General features: G+C 42.1%; 1 protein-coding gene across 5 annotated transcripts in view; it reads right to left on the reverse strand.

Annotated features, from left to right (window-relative positions):
• The window catches only part of LCLAT1 (lysocardiolipin acyltransferase 1), a 150,459-nt gene that overhangs the window by 37,141 nt on the left and 95,083 nt on the right, over window positions 1-18,235 (reverse strand). For all 5 annotated transcript variants that reach the window (XM_045844564.1, XM_045844568.1, XM_045844565.1 and 2 more), the window contains one exon: window positions 15,953-16,069. In XM_045844564.1, coding sequence (XP_045700520.1) covers window positions 15,953-16,069 — 117 coding nt within the window. The remainder of the gene's footprint in view (window positions 1-15,952; window positions 16,070-18,235) is intronic.

The raw sequence follows: 18,235 nt of genomic DNA on the forward strand, positions 1-18,235 counted from the left end.
AATGCCCTGCAGGAACCATCCTCACTGCTACGTCAACATACACCAGTCTTCACTGCACTCAAACCTGGCTTCTGGCACCCCCGTTCCTGTGCACCTACTCTCTGCAAGGTCAACCAACACACCCCAGTTGCTGTACCCACTGACTCCTCTCAGACATTATGTCCAAAGATTCTGTCGACATCTAGAATTTCAGATACATCGCTGATGTTTTATAAATGAACCTATAAAGCCCATGAGTATCTGACTTTGCAAACAGGCCAATGCTGCTGAAAGAGATGAATTTACATTAAATCAAACTCTGCAAATATAAGATTATGACCATTTACAGTCATACAAAGAAAAAAAATTTTTTTAAGTCTCAAAGCCATTTTTAAAAACAGAAGTAAGACATTTTTCCAAGGGCTCCTTCCTAGGAAAAAGCTTTGTAATTCGGATGAATCATACTTTTTCCCACTATATGCCATTATACAGTCTGTAAGTACCTCACTTGTGGATTAAGATATATATAAAAAAAACATGAGGTGCAATTATTTCACTGTCTTCCTTTGACCTGAACATAATTAATGCAGAAATCTCAAAAGAAGACTATTTTGGGACAACTGTGATGATGATAAAGCCAAAAGAACTTATTTTATATGAAAACAAGGTAGTTAAGTTGCTTAGGAAGACAATCAACTCTCTCAGAATACTGAAAAGGGAACAATTCACTCACCAGTCCTAGAGCATTTACAAACTCATCACCACCACCTTCAGGACTGCCGCAGAGACTGCCTGCCTACCCGCAGGCCCCATCACTGAGAAAGGTGAGCACGGCTCCACTCAGGGTGGGCTCCACTGGTGGGTCTCCCACACTGACTGTACTCGTGCAATTTTTTTTTTCTTTTTTACCAAATCAAATCCTGCTATTTCTCAAGATCTAATTCAAGGTTCAGTCCCGCCGCTCCCCCCCCCCCCGCCCCGCCTTATCCTACTGCTCACTGGGACCCTTTCCTACCTTGCACTTGTATTCTCTCTCTGTGGTGCTGGATCAGTGAGGGTGTGGTGCTGGGCTCTTCGTAAATCTGCATTCTGAGGCTATCACCCGCACGCCTTGATTGCAGAGTGTTAACCACAAAACACAGACCTTCCCTAAGATTCAGATTATGTGCATTTATAAAGATGACATTTCCTTTAGAGTTTTTAAATATCAGCACCTTTAACAGGCACAATTTTAGTGATAATATGGACAAAACAAACTTTGTTTCCCTCAGCGTAAATTCTGTTCATCTGTGAAGTCTCAGCAAGAGTCAGTGCTTCCTATCGCATCTTTCCTAAGTTCCATCCTTACCAATGTCCATCCCTGACGTGGTTCAATGTACAACTTTTTGACTTTACAATGGGGCAGAAGTAATACACATAATGATTTACACAGGATATGCGACACTTAAAACAGGCTTTGTGGCAGATGATTTTGCCCAACTACTGGCTAATCTAAGTGTTCCGAGCACGTTTATGGTAGGCTAGACTATGATGTTCAGCAGGTTAGGTGTATTAACTGCATTTTCAGCTTCCAGTGTTTTCAGCTTGCAGTGGGTTTATCAGAACATAACCCCTCAGAAGTCAAGGAGCAACTGTATTGAAATGTAAGCCTTCATTTTGACTGATTTTGTAAATAAGAAGTAGCTATCGTCTACCTGAATCACTAAAGAAACTAATATTGGAACCAGCACATTAATGATGTTTTTACTGATCAGAAAGGTTATTTATTAATAATTTCTTTAACAAAAACTAATTGGTAAACTGTGTGAAAACTCTGTTTGGGTTTACTATTCTGAACCTATTGTGGTTGCTAAAATTCCATTCTAGATGAAAGTAAGTCTTGTGACCCAGAAAAGAATGTTCAGAGTACAGCAGGTCCTCAAATAATGTCCTTTTGTTTGTTGTTTTGTTAGGACATTGGTAAGAGCCTACTGGAACTTAAGCCTTGTTTGTATCGATTGACCTATGGTAAAACTGGCTTGTTATATATCGTTCTGCCGTGCTTCCAAGAATCTAGGGACAGTGTTAAGTGAGGACTTCCTTTACTTTCCTTGTATTTAAACCAATAGTGTCAATTCAAGTTCCTCTTCTGAGTGGAAGCATGTCATGGCCAAGTGGTAGCTCTTTTACGAGAATGACACCTAAGAGCCGTCTATGGAAGTTGGAAGTTTGTTGTCTGGATGTGAGCAATGCCTGCCAACCGCACTCAGCCGGATCTGCTGCCCCAGAGCAGTGGTGACTGGGCCTCGGAAAGGCCCTAACACTTTTTCCACTACAGCCGAGCTCAGTACCACCGTAAATCACCAAGAACTTAATGCAATGAGTAAAATGTAGGAAGACCGTGACCTCTAACAAGGTCACTGCTAAGGTTCATCAGTGACTACAGCAGCTTTTCTGAGCTTGGGTAGGAAGCCCTATACACACACACTAGTACCTGACTTTGGCACTGTGAGCACTGTTCTCCTTACTTTATCTTCTGCTAAAGCCGTTCCAAATCTGTGAGGGAACAGGGAGGATGTAAACCATTGAATACAGGAGTTTTAAACTTTCGTAAAACATTCTCAAAAGTTCTGTCAAAGTTTCTACATGGAACCCCCAACTACTTTCAGACTACATTTACACAACACAAAATTAATCCAAAGAATGGAGGGTTCTGACAGATAAACTCTATCACTTCAAAGAATGCAGCTATTAGCCTGCAAAAATCAGTGACAATGCAGACAACACTCGACACAGATTTCTCACATTTAACATCTAAGAAATTGTGTAGCACCCTCACACCATCGGAGGCTGGTGGCTTAGAAGTCTAAAAATCTCCACGTTCTATAGTCTTTTAAAATGTTACATATAATAAAAAGGAATCACAAGACAGCTGAATACTTAACGGCACTCAAGTATTTGTTAGAACAGTATTTTGGTCCCCACACACAGACATGCAACGCCAACAACAGAGTGAAAAAGACAAAGAGCACAAACATGACGCTTGTAGTCAGATTTAAGACAGCGATTTTTTTTTCACATAAAATGTTACAAAGAAAAGAATCCAATGCATTGTAGATTCCTGTTAGTTCACTGCATTCACAGGAGACTCTAACTGGAGGTACTTCACAAAACAAAGATTGAGAAATATATGTAAGTTCATGGTTATGTTACTTTAATTTCTCTTTCAATTTTCATTCCCTGTGAAAAAGATGACTAAGCCACAATGAAAAGTATTTGCATATGTTGCAATTGTCAGAAAATAAACACACTGAAATAGGCATGTTGTGTGTTTATGCATCATGCTCTGACAGCTGCTCCAAGTCAATCTTACCACGCAAGAGGATACTTGGAATTGCTCCACATGGTCAAATGTAATACTTTGGGGCAGGGAGTGGAAGTCACTGGAGACACGTATGCTTTCTTCTCCCACATAACTTCGCTAGGAGAATGCAGGTGAACTGGAAAGTCACTAACACACTGTCAGCACCTTGTGCTTCCCGCAGCTCCGAGCAGCCAGCTTGTGATGACTGCCAGGACCTGTCCTGCTCAGCCCAGGTTCCACGACAAAGTGAGCCTGGGCACTGTTGGCAATCAGAGGATAAGTGTAGGGTGCCTGTGTTATAACACACATATATAATGGTGTTATCTATACACACAATCATGTAATAATTTTATTTTATAATATATGTAAAATATAATTATGCAGAACAAAATGGAGAAGACAATTCATTACAGAAACTGTTAGAACAATTTTCAACATTGAGAAGTAACAACTTCTGTATTTAGTTTCATGTTCTTATGGGACTGACTTTTGATCAGAATATACTTTTCATAAGTAAAGACACAGGAGCTTGGTTTGCACATGTGCGCGCGTGCACAAACGCACACGCGCACACACACACACACACACACACCAGCAAGGTCAGTATTGCTTTGACAATACCCTTGAGATACGTAAAACAAACATCAATTTATCTTTCATAATGAGAAAAGAGCCTAACAACTGGAAAAAATACAGAGAAAGTATTCCAAAAGAGAAAAGCCACAAGTTTTATAAATAATGAAATGGACACATGCCCAGAATAAAGGAGAAACAAGGTAACGCTTTTTTGGACAAACCCAAAAAAGAAACGTAATACATCCACAGTGCAATTGTATACTAGATGAAACCAAAAGGCAAGCACACATTCCTGTTAAGATGAGTATCTGCATTCAAGGGTCCACAGGGTTTTAGATCAGGCCAATATCTCACCTTCAGTGAGAACAAATTCTGACTTTCATATGAACAGGAAGCAAGGGCATATTGTTACATACATTTTGCAAGGACACGCTGAAACGCCTGTATTTCACTTCAAAGCAGCATGACAAGGACACAGACGTGGTGCGGGGCCTCCACGCAGTGAGTCAGCACCGCACTGGCGGCACTGCCGGCATCCTCTGCCGTCCCACCTCTCGCCTCCGTCTTCGGAGGGAAAACTGACGGGACACTTAATGCATGTAACAATATCCTTTCCAGTCAGTATACAATCCACGGACAGCTGTCACTCAAAAGCAATTCCACAAACTTTACTTACAAAGCTCCTTCCACAATTCTGAGATTTTAAAATAAACATATTTTGTGTCAGTTATCAACATTTTTCAGCATGTTACTCAAGAAAATATATAAACATAACAGAACATCCATTTTTAAGCACAGACAACTCTTTCAAATGAGCAAAATACATGTGCGTATGTCCACTTACCTATGAAAATGGTAATCTAACCAATAGAGAATGTTATGTTGAGAATTTCTTATTAATGGTGCCGTGAGACATGCGCTGGTCGCCGCCCAGGCCCCCCTGCACACTCGCACAGGTGCTAGCTGGCCGATGTTGGAGAAGTAGCGGGCAGCTTCAGGAAAAGGTCTTCCTCCCACTGAAGTGGCCCAGAGGGGCACAGGCCGCGACGACTGTCTCATTAGCACTATCTCAGGATCAAAAACTCACTGAGTAGAACTATTAATGAACCAGGGAAACATTTAAGAACCACAATTCCACATTGATTTTTACATGGCCAAGTGTTAAGACCCTGTTCAATTAAGTTACAAATACCATACTTCTGTATGTCTCTTTTAGATCATCTAAAACACAAACAAACAAAAAAAATCACTCCTTGTCCTTCAGTAGTTAACAAAAAAGAGGTGACTATCTTAAGACACCATTTTTTATCACGTTAGCACCTGCTTTATGCGGCCCTCTGAAACTGCCGTAAGTCTAACCTCTGGGAGAGAGAGGGGTCCGAGCGAGTTGTACCTGCCAAGTGTGTGATGACCAGGCTGGAGGTGATGGGGGCATGACTAGTCGATATGCACATACACGTGAGATGTGCGATGCCGAGAGGAGATCATCTACGAAACGTGTGCAGACCCATACTGAGCACTGAGTAACAGGATATTCATGCCACAGTGGTACTACTAGAGCCTCAGATACAAAAACAAGACACAGTATCCACCCTAAAATCATTTTCATATAAAAGTATATGAAAGAAGTGACTGAGACAAATGCATGAAGTATGACGAGAAAGAAGGAAACCCAGTAACCTGGAGTGGGCAGGAGGCTGTTTTAAATGGAAAAGCCACGGAATTGTCTCGAAGGACCAACAGGACCTAGCCAGATGACTGGGAACAGTTTATACGAAGAAATAGCATAAGAAAATATACCCACCTAGTTAGTGGACTGAAGAAAGGGTGTGGGGTCACAGCAAGAAACAAGACCAGCACTGACAGGGACTGAGCTGGGGCACCGGTCTGCTGTGTGCAAGGCTGCAGTCTGCTAAGCACCGCAAGGCACGCAGAGGCATGTCAACCCCAATCGTTTTCTGAGGATCTCACTGAGGATCGCACTGGCCAACCTCAGGCGGAGGTCAGGAGGCCTTCGACCCACACGTGCAATCGCACCAGGCTCTTCGACTCCCCTGAAGGAATCCTGCTCCCAGCTCCACCTAGAGTAAAGCCCCTGGCACTTAACTTGTGATACAAATGTCCTGTAGGGAGAGTAATCAATTCTCACCCATGCAGTCTCTCCAACACCTGTAGAACTGAGCTACTTTAAATCCATACGCTGTCCAATGTTCGGACTTCTTACAAGGCTGCTTTTACTGAACTGCTTGCTTTTGCTCATTCTGCCATTACCACCGTGGATGGAAACTCTGGGGCTACGTGGACCACGTCACGGGGGGATGCCGGCCATGACGGTGCAGTGCAAGGAACTGTGGGAGATCTCTCTCTCAGGTCCTTCAGGAACAGCCACGCTCTTTCTGAGCATGTGGTTTGCTTTAATTTTATGGACCTCGTCAAAGATATTGTTCAGTTTCCCTCTACTGAAGGTGCCAAAAAGCTCAGGGCCAATTTCTGGACCCATATTTTATAGGAATATAGAACCTTGTAACATATTTTTGCATATTAACCTCATAATGTGTACACTAAGCTTATAACGTATATACTAACCTTACGTATTTTATATACTAGCCCCACACCCTTATTTTACCTAACTTTCTTATGTTATGGTGTTGCTGTAATTGTAGCATACATATTTATGTTTAAATCTTTATTCAAACTTTCCATCTTTATTGGGACATAGCAGGGTATAAAATTATATCAACCAAATGGCTGACTTGTTCAAAGAATTTCAAGGGTATTTATTATATGCCAGGCCTGTGTTGAGGGCTGGGGATAAAACCTGTCAATGGGATAGACTTGATGCTCTGAAACGGAGAGTGGACGAAACAGACAATTAAACAGGTGATAATACAGTAGGAAAAGCATTTACATTGGGCAAGTGTAGTAGGAGATGCATTCACACGGGAGCGTGGGGGTCTGAGATAGCTGGGAAGGCTTCCCGAATGAACTGTGTGTTTGCTGAGCTGCGGCTGAGAGTCTGCGTGCGAGAGGCTGTGCCTGGGCGGAGAGGGCTCGGAGCACTGCGCGCTCTGGGGAAGGACAGCAGGTCAGTCAGGCTGGACACAGGGGCAAGGAAGAAGGCGGGTGATAAGGCCAGGGAGGAAAGCAAGGACCAGGTGATTCATGTTAAGGAAAGTGGATTGAATCTTCGAGCACTGTGAAACTCAGGAAGAGTTCGGCCCGCAGCTGACTCAATCAGACTTGCCCTGAAACATTTATTGAGTGCCTGCTGTTTTCCAGGACTGTGCTGAATGCTTTACGGACATGACCGCAGTGAGTCCGCACAAGGGCCCCACAAACCCACGTGCAGTAAGCACTATTATCATCCCTTCAACAGGTGACGAAACGGAGGTTTGCTGATGGAAAGTAATCTGACCAGTCACCCCGCTAACCTTGGAGAAGCCAGGCTTCTAACTCAGGTCTTTTGACTCTGGGGCCCAAGTACGTACCTTTCGCACTGCCAACCTCCTTTAGAAAAAGGCCTGACGTTCCAGCCACAATGTACAGAAAGTGTGGGTTAAGGAGAGACCCGAACTAGGAAGACCAGCTGAGCAGCTGTGTGAGAATCCAAGGGAGATATGATGACAGTGAGAATAAAAGGAAAACGGTTAATTCGAGAGATACTGAAGAGACCACCAAAGGCCTTGGTTGGGGCTTCAGTGTGTATGAGAAAGGCGGAGAGGGGTGAGGCAAGAATGATGCCCAGGTGTATGGTTGAAGCAACTGACTTAATGATATATTAACATTAAGACCAAGTCTCTAAAACCAAAGACTCCCAGCTCTGCCATTTAAAAGGCAGGAATCTTGCCCTGGCTGGTGCGGCTCAGTGGATTGAGTGCTGGCCAGAGAACCAAAGGGTCTCTGGTTCAATTCCCAGTCAGGGCACATGCCTGGGTTGTGGGCCAGGTCCCCAGTTGGGGGTGCGCAAGAGGCAACTGCACACTGATGTTTCTCCCTCCTTTTCCCTCTCGCTAAAAAAAAATAAATAAAATCTTTAACAAGTAAATAAATAAAAGATGAGAATCTTGGACTATTAGTTAAATTCTCCATACCTCAGTTTCCTCCTGCATATAATGGAGATGATAATAATACCTCTTCCAAGTATTAAGTAAACTAATTCATGTGAACCTCTTAGAATAATACCACTAAATGAACACTCAACATCACCGCCACCGCCACTCCATGGTATAGGGATTATAGAAGCAAAATGCAGAATGACAAGTTCAACTTGAACATACTGAAGTTGAGGTACCTTATACAACCTCCAAGTGGCAATGGTCACATTTATGGCTCCGAACTAAGCAAGGGCTTGGGACTGGGGATTTAAACTTCAGAGTTACGGGCAGGTGGATGGTCATTTAAGCCACCAACCAGAATGCCATGGCCCAGGGGGAAGGGGTGGAGTGAGGGAACACAGGAACCCAGGAGAGCCTTTGGAGGGCCCAGATGTTGGACAGACAGGTATAAGGAACCTGCAAGAGTCTTGAGAAGTGACCAGAGAAGGAAGAGAAAAAATGAGAAGCTAGAGGGAGCGTATTATTTCAAAAAGAAGCAACAGTACCAAATGGTGCTAAAAGGGAAATAAGGTAATAAGGATGGAAAGGCATTCATTGGATTTAGAAATAAAACCCTTGCCTTTCATGATCTGGGTGACATGGCCACTGCTGTCCTATTAGGAAGGTAAAATGCAACATGTATTAAAACAGCTATTAATATAAGGTCTGCTCTGCTAAGGCCTATTAGAGAGGAAAAAGACCTTCAGTCCAGACGACTGCCAGCTGGGGGAAACGGGAGTGACCTCTCCGAAGGAGATCATGAAAAGAAGAACAGTATTTGCAGTTTAAAGAAAACATCAAAGCACTGCAGGTTTTGGACTTCACAGACACAACCGGAGGCAAAATGCAGACAGCGAAAGGCACAGTCAGGAACAGTCAATTAATTCAAATAGGCTGGCTCCCGCTGCCCGAAGGGGGCTTCTGAGTGGTAAAATTTAAACAGCAGACGGAACCATTATTATACCAAGTCCTGACCAAGGAATATGGCGGTAATACAAATATTTAAATGCCTTTCCTCCCTGGAAAACACCTAATTATTCTTTAATTCTCTGCTTACATGCTACCTCCTTAGTGTCAATCTAGGCAGAGATGAACTAACCTTTCTTTATGTCCTCAAGTTACTTGCTACTCAGGTCTCTTAGGACATTGCATATAACTATGTTTCCTCAGTCTTCTGCTACTCAAGAGAATGGGCTGTGCCTCGGTATTTCAGCGAGCCGGACAACGTCAGGGTGGTACTTCACGAAGACTGACAACTGTGTGCAGTACGGATGAGCCCAGGGGAAGGCAGAGGCGGGCCAGGCAAAAAGCCGGGAAGAGTGGCGAGTAAGGAGACCCCACCCGCGGGGCCACTGCGGAGACACTGGAAGGAGGGATGTGTCTCTGAGAGAGGCTTCCGAGGCAGCGCCAGCAGAATGTGGTGATGGATGAAATGGGGCAGAGCCTAAGACCGACAAAGCATGCACACCCTCTGACTCAGTAATCAGACTTGGAACTACATCCTAAGGAAACGATTCCAGAGATTCGTGCCTACTTTGGTATTATTTGTAAGGGTGCAAAACTGGAAATGACTTTAATTCTGAACAACAGAGGATGAGTTAAATAAACAGCCGTCTCTCGAGCTGACAGACTACCATGCGTATATTAACATCATACTTATAAAGTTGTGTGAGTAAGAACATGTGTGCATTCTAGTGAACCATGAAAAATTTTATAAAACAAAACATACAACTGGGTCCTAATTTTGTGTGATCTGTATAAAAATGTGGAAGAACACAGGAAGACTCTATGTCAAAGGCAGGCACTGGGTTTTTCTGAGAAGCAACTGACAAGGCTATACGTGTCTTTTTCTTCTTCCTAATTAATTTTCCAATATTAAAAAAAATAAACATGTTGTTTTTATAGTAAAAATTAAATATCTCTTTTTTGTAGGACGCGAACTCGTGTAAGAAAATCAAGTTGTCAGGCTATTTTTTTCTGAGAGGTGGTGGGAAAAAAATCCAACCAAAATTCGGAACGACAGTCAGTCTGAGCATCATGTTTGTTTTTCTTAGACTTTGCCTCACTTTAAGGATTAGAGAAATGGAGGAGAAGCTGGAGAACAAAGGATCTAGAAAAAGAGATGTTCACAAAAGGATACCTTGATGTAATTTTTCATTTAAACAAAATGCACAGTGCAGCCAAGGACACCAGGCTGCAAAGAGGGAGAAAAACCCTACAAAGATGACATTCCTGGAGCATTTGAGATAGAAAACCTGTTAACTTATTACAGAGCGTGAAAAGCTATTATGGGCTTTGGCATCCAACAGACCTGGGTTTAAGGCACGATGCCTCTACTTAGCAGCCATGTGACCCTGGGAGGCGCAAAACCCCACCTAGCCCCATGACGAGAACTAGGTGGTCTGTACGGTAGCGGCTACTGGGATGGCTGGAGCCCAGGACCCGGCCACCCACGTGTGACTCAGCAGGTCTGACACTGACCCTGAGTCTCGGGGTTTTAGGTTTCCTGAGTAAGTCTACTGTGCGGGCAGCGGGGAGAAACATGCGAACAGCTCAGTGCCTGGCACACGGAACAACTTGGTAAATGTTAGACGGTTGGATTTGTGTGCAGAACATAGGGCTTCTATCACTTTTCTGTAAGGCTGTCATGACTTTTTAATTAAACACAGTGACAAGATCTGTCCTGGGTATCTCAGACTTTTTTGCTATGAGAGAAGCGGGGTGGAGAATGAACTAAAATGAACAATGAAACAATGTGAATGCCATTTATGGTCCAGAACAGTACCAAAGCACTCAGAAATGCAGTACGAGTGACTCTGAAGGTCTCTGACACATGGCCGTGCATAATCCCGCTAAAACACATCTGAACCATTTCTGCTTCGCAACACAGAGGACCAGGTCACTTAGTCGATCTGCGTGCTTTGTCACTAATCAGCATCCAAATTTCACTTAGGTTTGGCTGTATTCTGTTCATCACCAGAAACAGAGAAAAGCGTCACTCTTTGTAAAATGGCCTCAAAAGACAGCCAACCACTATGCTGCAGATATTTGTGCAAAATTGGGGAAATGTGAAAGGTCTCAGAAAATATTCAAAATATTCTAGTAAATGTCAAAGATCTACTGTACAATTGCATTTCTTAACATAAAGGAAAGGTCTCATCCTATTTCATAAATAGTTTCTAGCAATAAAAAGTCACATGAAAAGGTCAGGGTACATGGCATTTAGTGCACCCGATAATTCAATAGTTTGTCTGCCTTCCAGCCTGGCCTCCTAGAACAAGCCAGCTGTGAAGAGGATCGCTGAAATGCAATCCTTGGGGAGGCTCACGAGCTGAGACCAGTGCAGTGTGAGCCACGGAGAGTGGTGGCTGCTGGCCACCTCCCCTTCCCACTACATGCACCCGCTGTAGGCAGGAGACAGACTGAGTTATCAGTAGGTACTTGCGTGCAAAGCAAAAAGCTCAAGAAATTAAATGGTCTAACGGTACTGCTGAAGACTGAGCTATCATCAGTACCCTGCGTTTCTTTCTCAGGTGCCAGCCAGCTTTTTCAGAGCAGATGGGAACCACCGTCAACCAAAATGAGGGAGCCAAAGACAGTAGGATCAGATACTGCGTCTGTAATCTGGGTGTTAAGTCAGCAATCCTTTCTCCCTTGATGTAGACTGAAGAATTCTGACCAGATGCGCTGACCCAAATTACCTAGCGGGAATCTATTTTTCCTTTAGTGGTTAACCCTCTATCACCTAGATTAGTGGAAAGACAGTATCCTTCATTCCTTCATATTTAGAATTTAGGCATATGAACTAAATATGGATTGAAATATGGATTGTTCTACTTTAAATTCAAAACCATTTTATTTATTTCAAACCCCAAACCCATAAATAGGTGCATATGATATTTTAGAGTCTTAACACATGAGCTGACTTGCTTACTGACTTGACCTGGAAATGGACAAACTAAAAACATGACTATTTGGGGAGAGGAATTAAGTGTTCCCAACAATAATGGCCCCACACAACCTTCTTACATGTTGTCTGTTACTTTACACCACAAGCCTTCAGCTCAGTGAGATTGGTTCTGCCAGCTGACTGCTCAGCTCTGCACAGGCCCAAATTCTGTGCCCTTTCTACAACTCTTCTTTTTCTGCCCTCAGCCATGCTCGTTTTTTCTGCCTGTCCAGTCACCTAGAGTCTCCAAGGTCTAAGGAAAATTCAACTTGAGAAAGCCTTCCCTGAGTAGTTCAACACTGTCTGCTCTCTCTCCACTGAACACTCCTGTGATTACTCAGCATCATGTTCGTATGTTACATACCATATGTCAGTGTGTAATCATATTGTCTTACACTGTTCTTCAGACTTTTTCCATGTGTGTTATTATCGACCCATGAAGATGGTAAAGTTCTTGAAGGCGAGGTCAATCTTAAACAAGATATACCTGCAAACAAATACGATGTGTTTTACCCTTACCCTCAACTACTTGAACCTAATTTCAACAGGTTTCAAATGTGCACGCTTGTGCCGCCTCATGGTAAAAGTAATTATTGCATGGTTACAGTTAATTGGCTTACCAAACAGCAAACCAAATTAATGGCCGCACGAAATCATTACTTGTATAAAATGACAGAAAAATAAAGCTATTTTTGCTAAAAAAATTATGAAGCACCAGAGGTGAAATAAATATAACTAATTTTTGTTGCAATAAGTTAAAAGTTTATTATTAAATATATAATAAACAACAAAAACTTCCTCATATAAAGGTCTCTTTTCTCTAAGTTAGCAACTTCCTTTTGGGTTTGGGTTAATCTACTATTGAAAAAAAATTGTATAATCACACATTGAAATGCCCTATGATTTGAGGTACATATGAAATAAACCATCCATGACAAACGCAGATCTAGGATACTATGCTTGTCTCACTTTTCAGATAAAAGAAAATGATATTAATTCAACTAATACTGGCTCTCCATGCAGTATCTGCAGGGCACTGCACAGCCTTAGGATGGGTATGACCTAGCAAGAGATAAAGCAAGTACGCTGATGATGGAAATCACGGCACTTGGTTGGGGGGGGTACACACTCTTTGCAGTTATTATTCCAAGAACAACGTATCTATACAGAGTTATAAAGGGATTTCTATTTCAGGTAAGTATTCATTTTCCAAATGTTCTTCATCTCAATGAAATATATTCTAAATAGAGGAACAGAAACGACTTTCCTTGTTTTGCATTTTCTTCTTATTCAATCCTTCCTAATAAGACCTTTTATCCTTAACTTCTTGATGTCATAAATTTCTCACTTTCCCATTTGTTCTATTTGATGTCAGCACCACTAAATTCGGTTACATGTGTGGCAATAGAAATGTTATTTAATGATAATTGGTTTTAGTATATGGTCTCCAGGGTTCCATTAAGTACATTTATTTCTAATAGTCATTTGTTTTAACAGCACGCTTCTTTTTAAAAAAATGTCTATTGAATGTATTGGGGTGACATTGGTTAATAAAATTAAAGGTTTCAGGTGTATCGCTCTATTTCGAATTGATTATCAAACGCAGATCTCAGGGGCCTAAAGATCAGGAAGGTATGCTGGGCCCTTCTTTTCTCAAGGAAGATACTCTGGCCTGGATGACCTCTTCACCCCTGATTCTCGATGAAATGTGTCCTTCCTGTTCACGGGACACCAGCCCTGCCCCAGCCCTGCCTAGAGCGGAGCTGCCTCCACCCTCCGCCTGAGCCTCCTTGGGCTGCGCCCGCTCCCCTCGGCATCTCAGGCAGCTTCAGAGCCACCTGCCTTGTGCCCACCATCTTTTTTTCTTTTGAAAACATCTTCCCTGGGACAACCATCCAGATCACTAGTATCACAAAGGTCTTTTATTAACTAAAATCATACTACAGATACAAAAGGCACCAAGTCATAGTAAAAAAAGCACGGCTATTCCGTCAGACAAATCACATCCCAATAAGTTCGACGAGCTGCTTCACCTCAATTTCTGCTTCCGTTTGCTCTATACATTAAATATCAGTAGTAGGAACTACCATGTAGGATTGCTGAGGACTGACGGAACACTTAGCATCATGCCTGGTTTTTAGCAAATAATAAATGTTAACTGCTGTTCCTATAATCATCATCATCATCATATGTCTTACGTCTATTATAGTACAGAGGCCCCGTTACACTTTTCTAACTAAAGCAAATAGAATCATCTGTGTTTCTCTTTTTACTGTATGGGGAGAGGGGGCGGATCAGTTGCCAGTTCTGGCAGGAAAAATTGCATACTGTGGTCGTTGACTAGTACTCTGAGTGATGACTAAGTAATAACACATTCTCCAAAGCTACAAATCAGTTTGCTACTAAAATATTTTCCAGATTTCAGAACTACAGATATATCCTTACCCACTATAAAATGATCTCTCAATTATCCCGCCTAGATTTAGAAAGATTTTTATTAGCAAAAGATGTGTTCCGACAGCATACTTGTGTTAACAGAAATCCAGCAGACGCCTGTGTTCCCTGATGTCAGAAACACCTTTAATAAAACCATGAAGTACTATGAAGCATTAGGTGACGCGAGGAAATAAAAAAACACACTGCCAAGCGGGAAGGGAAATTCTGAATGGGAAGCCGCAGCGAGCGGTGCCCCAGTGAGAGACAAGAAGCCTCGCTGCTGTCACGCCTGTGTGCCCCCCACGCCTGCCACGGGCACACAGCACTGCCCTCGCCACGCACTTCCACGGGGAGAGGGGCGCTCCCTCGTCACACACCATGCAACCGTCAAGTCCATTTCGTATTCATATAAACACAGAATTCCAAACGCAAGCCAGCCACACGAACAGGGACACCATGTTCAGTTTGTAATGTAATTTTGGACTGACCGTATATTTCTCTGAAATCGCAGGTACTTAGCTGTAACAGTTCTTCATCTTGGCAAGGTTCACCAACTAAGGTTATACTGTACTTAGTGTCTTAAAGCACATTAAACCCTAATGAAACAATAATGCCATTTAGGGGAAGAAGAAAGAACTTTATGCTCACACAATGTTTCCAGGCCTTTAATGTTAGGAATGAGCAGTTTTGTGACAAAGAGGTATTTACCAGATGAAGGTGATAATTCATCACAGGTGTCACCAGAGTCTCCTTCTGCCAGGTGACTCTGGGCTTTGAGTTTCTCTTGTGAAATCAGTTAACACTTCAGCATGTTCCCTCCTCAAATACAGTAATGTGTGTGCTACCTATTTGTACGTACATGTGTGCATGGATACATACACATATAAATCTGCAGCTATAATAAAATGTAAAACTGTTTTACATTTTAAAATACCCAATAAAAATATCAAGACGTAAACATTTAGACGGGTGTTGAGTGTGGTCCCGTCAGTGGAATCCCCGTGTCCCCACAGGCTCTCCAACAGGCGAGGCTCTAGAAGTGCGTGTGAGGCAGCTGGCGGTGGGGGACGCAGACTCGGGAGGAGAAGGAGGTTCTGCCCCGACCTACAAAAATTTATGGACCCCCCTAGACGGCAGTTCTATTCAACCCTAAAATGAAGGTGGCATTACTGCCTTCCTACCAACCAGAATCATTGGTTGGAGTGACTAGAATAATAAATGCAAAACTATTTTTAACCTATAAAAGACTACAGTAGAAGTAATAAGATACTTTCAGGACAATTTTGCTGCTTTGAGAAACATCTAAAAATGGAATGATTGTTTAACTGTATACATCATTTTGTCTATTCCAAAAAAAGTTGGAAAAGTGTTGCTTTTATAAAGACATCTTTTCTATTTCTAAAGAATATATAATAGAACATTTTAGTACATGGGGTCAACCTAATATAAAAATACAGGCTCTCATTTCTTGAGATAGAATACAAAAAAAGTGCTTTGTTAGTTCTAAAGGTATATATAAAGTTTAGCAATTTTTGCCACTTAAATAAAAAAGAGTACTTTGAGAAGGGTGCTTACCTTCTCTCAGACGATCCACCACAAAAGTAAAGCCTGTGGTTCTCGGATGCAAGACATACTCGTATTTCTGGAGTCCGTTCTTCTCAGCAAAGTCATTACTTCGGGCCTTGCTGTTTTCTGAACAAAACAATAGAAAATCAGAAGCAATAAAATAAAGGAAGATAATGTGAGGTAAGAAAACAGGACAGAATTTCTTTGATAAAAATGGCAGTTAATTTTTCTGTAATTACCAAGTACAGTAAACTGAGTCAAATAAGAAGATATAAACACTTATGTAAATCCCTAACAAAGATCTTAGAGTATGTATTTACTGGAATTTTGAAAAATTTATAAGGTATTAACAGACTTTTTATGATGGTTTATAAATGCAAACTCACATTTTTAAAATTCTTTAAGAGATTTCATAAAAGTCAATATACAGTGAAAACTAAAATACAAATAAATTCCTAATAAACTAAATTTCCATAAAATAATCTTTACATAATAAACACTTAAATACTAAATATAAGATGCCAATAAAGTAAAACCAAAATAGTAATAAAACATAAGGAGATTTATACATCCAGGAGAAATAAGTAGTAATTTGCCAAATATATCAGATCGACATTTTTTTTAACCCGGTAATTTAGGGCTTCGATGCAGAGGGAAACATCCTCCCCACTCGGGCACCGAGTGCTAGCATCACTGACCAAAACCACCCCACGGCCGGACGGGCACACGATCAGCACATCACGTACCAACATCTGAACGTGGTTTGGCTGAGGAGAGTTACAAAGTCAAGTATATGTTCCAAATTTTGGCAAAAACTTCTTTTTCCATTCCATGAGGTAAGTTTATAAGTTCCAAGAAGAACCAAACCCATTACTCAGCAAATATATTTGGAAAAAGTAGAGTGTTCAGAAATCTGGCCTCAACCCCTGGGGGAGATCAGGAAATAGCTTCTGATGACAGCAGATGTTAGAACATGCAAAACTCAGCTGCATCCTGGAATTTATGGGCCACTCTAAGTCACAAGAAAAAGACATATATATTTATATAAACACAGCTTTCCTAGGAATAAATTTAAGCCCATGGAACCCTCAAAACCTCAAAAAACCACAGATGGATTCAAATATTCAAAGAACAGTCCTATAAATGGGGTTACATTTTTATTACTATTCCAAGGGAGGAATTGAGTCAAAGAACTAAACGCCCACAGATCCGCAGCAAGTCCAAAGCGAAGGCCCTACACATAAAAAGTAACAAGCTCCTTTCACATTCGTTTGAGGAGAATGCCGGGGCACGGGAGCACCCAGCAGTCCCTCGCCGACGGCGGACAGGACCTGACATGGGATGAGGAAGCCTGGGCACCAGAGGATGAGTGTTGAACTGCTCGTCAGGGGGCTCTTCCAGCTCATCACAGACTTTAGGGAATGGAAGACCACAGTGAGCCCTGTTGTGGGATGTGCATGCCCGTCTAGGCACCTCTAAAACACAGCCACAATGTGGGAAGGCAGAGATGATCAGAGACAGCGAGACAGAGATGCAGGTCTTCCCCTCCACACCCACTTCACTTGCCCATCCGTGGACTCGGTGGTTGCTGGTAACCACTTTCTGCCCACAGCCTCCTGTCTTGTCAGCTCACTCCCTGTAACACTCCAAGGCCAGCGCTCCTTCCAGTCCAACGGGCCAACCGGCCACTTTGCTGTTCTCAACCAGACAGGCATGTTCCCACCTAAGGGTCCGTGCATTTGTTCTTCCCTCCACCCAGAATGCCTTCTGCCCAAATACCTGCATGGTTTTCCACTCTGTTCATTAAGTCTGCTTAAGTAGAAACTTAAGGGGCTTTCTGTAACCACCTTATATAACATAGCACCCTGCGTCCCCACCTTCTGTTACTCCCTCCTTATCTTTACTTCTGTGCCCAGCGTTTATGAATACTGGGCATAGTTTCATTAACTTATTTGTCTTTTATCTAGTTTTCCTCATAGAATTTAGGCTTCATACAAGTAGGGACTTTGTCTTGTATATAAAGTTCCAGGCACTCAATACACTAAATGAAGAAGTTTTATATACAAGGGTATTTAACTGCATTTAATGTTATAATTGTTAAAACCTAGAAAACCTTTCCAAATCAGAGAAAGAGAAGCCAGAATTACGGTAGACCAATTGTGATGGTAAATTTTATGGGTCAAATTGGCTAAACATTATTCCAGATATTTCTGTGAAGGTATTTTTGACGAGATTAGTATTTAATTCAGTAGACTTCAAGTAAAGCAGATTATCCTCCAAAATGTGAGTAGG

Source organism: Phyllostomus hastatus, unplaced genomic scaffold (assembly GCF_019186645.2).
Source record: "Phyllostomus hastatus isolate PE091 unplaced genomic scaffold, TTU_PhHast_1.1 phas_contig_402, whole genome shotgun sequence".
Classification (NCBI taxonomy): domain Eukaryota; kingdom Metazoa; phylum Chordata; class Mammalia; order Chiroptera; family Phyllostomidae; genus Phyllostomus; species Phyllostomus hastatus.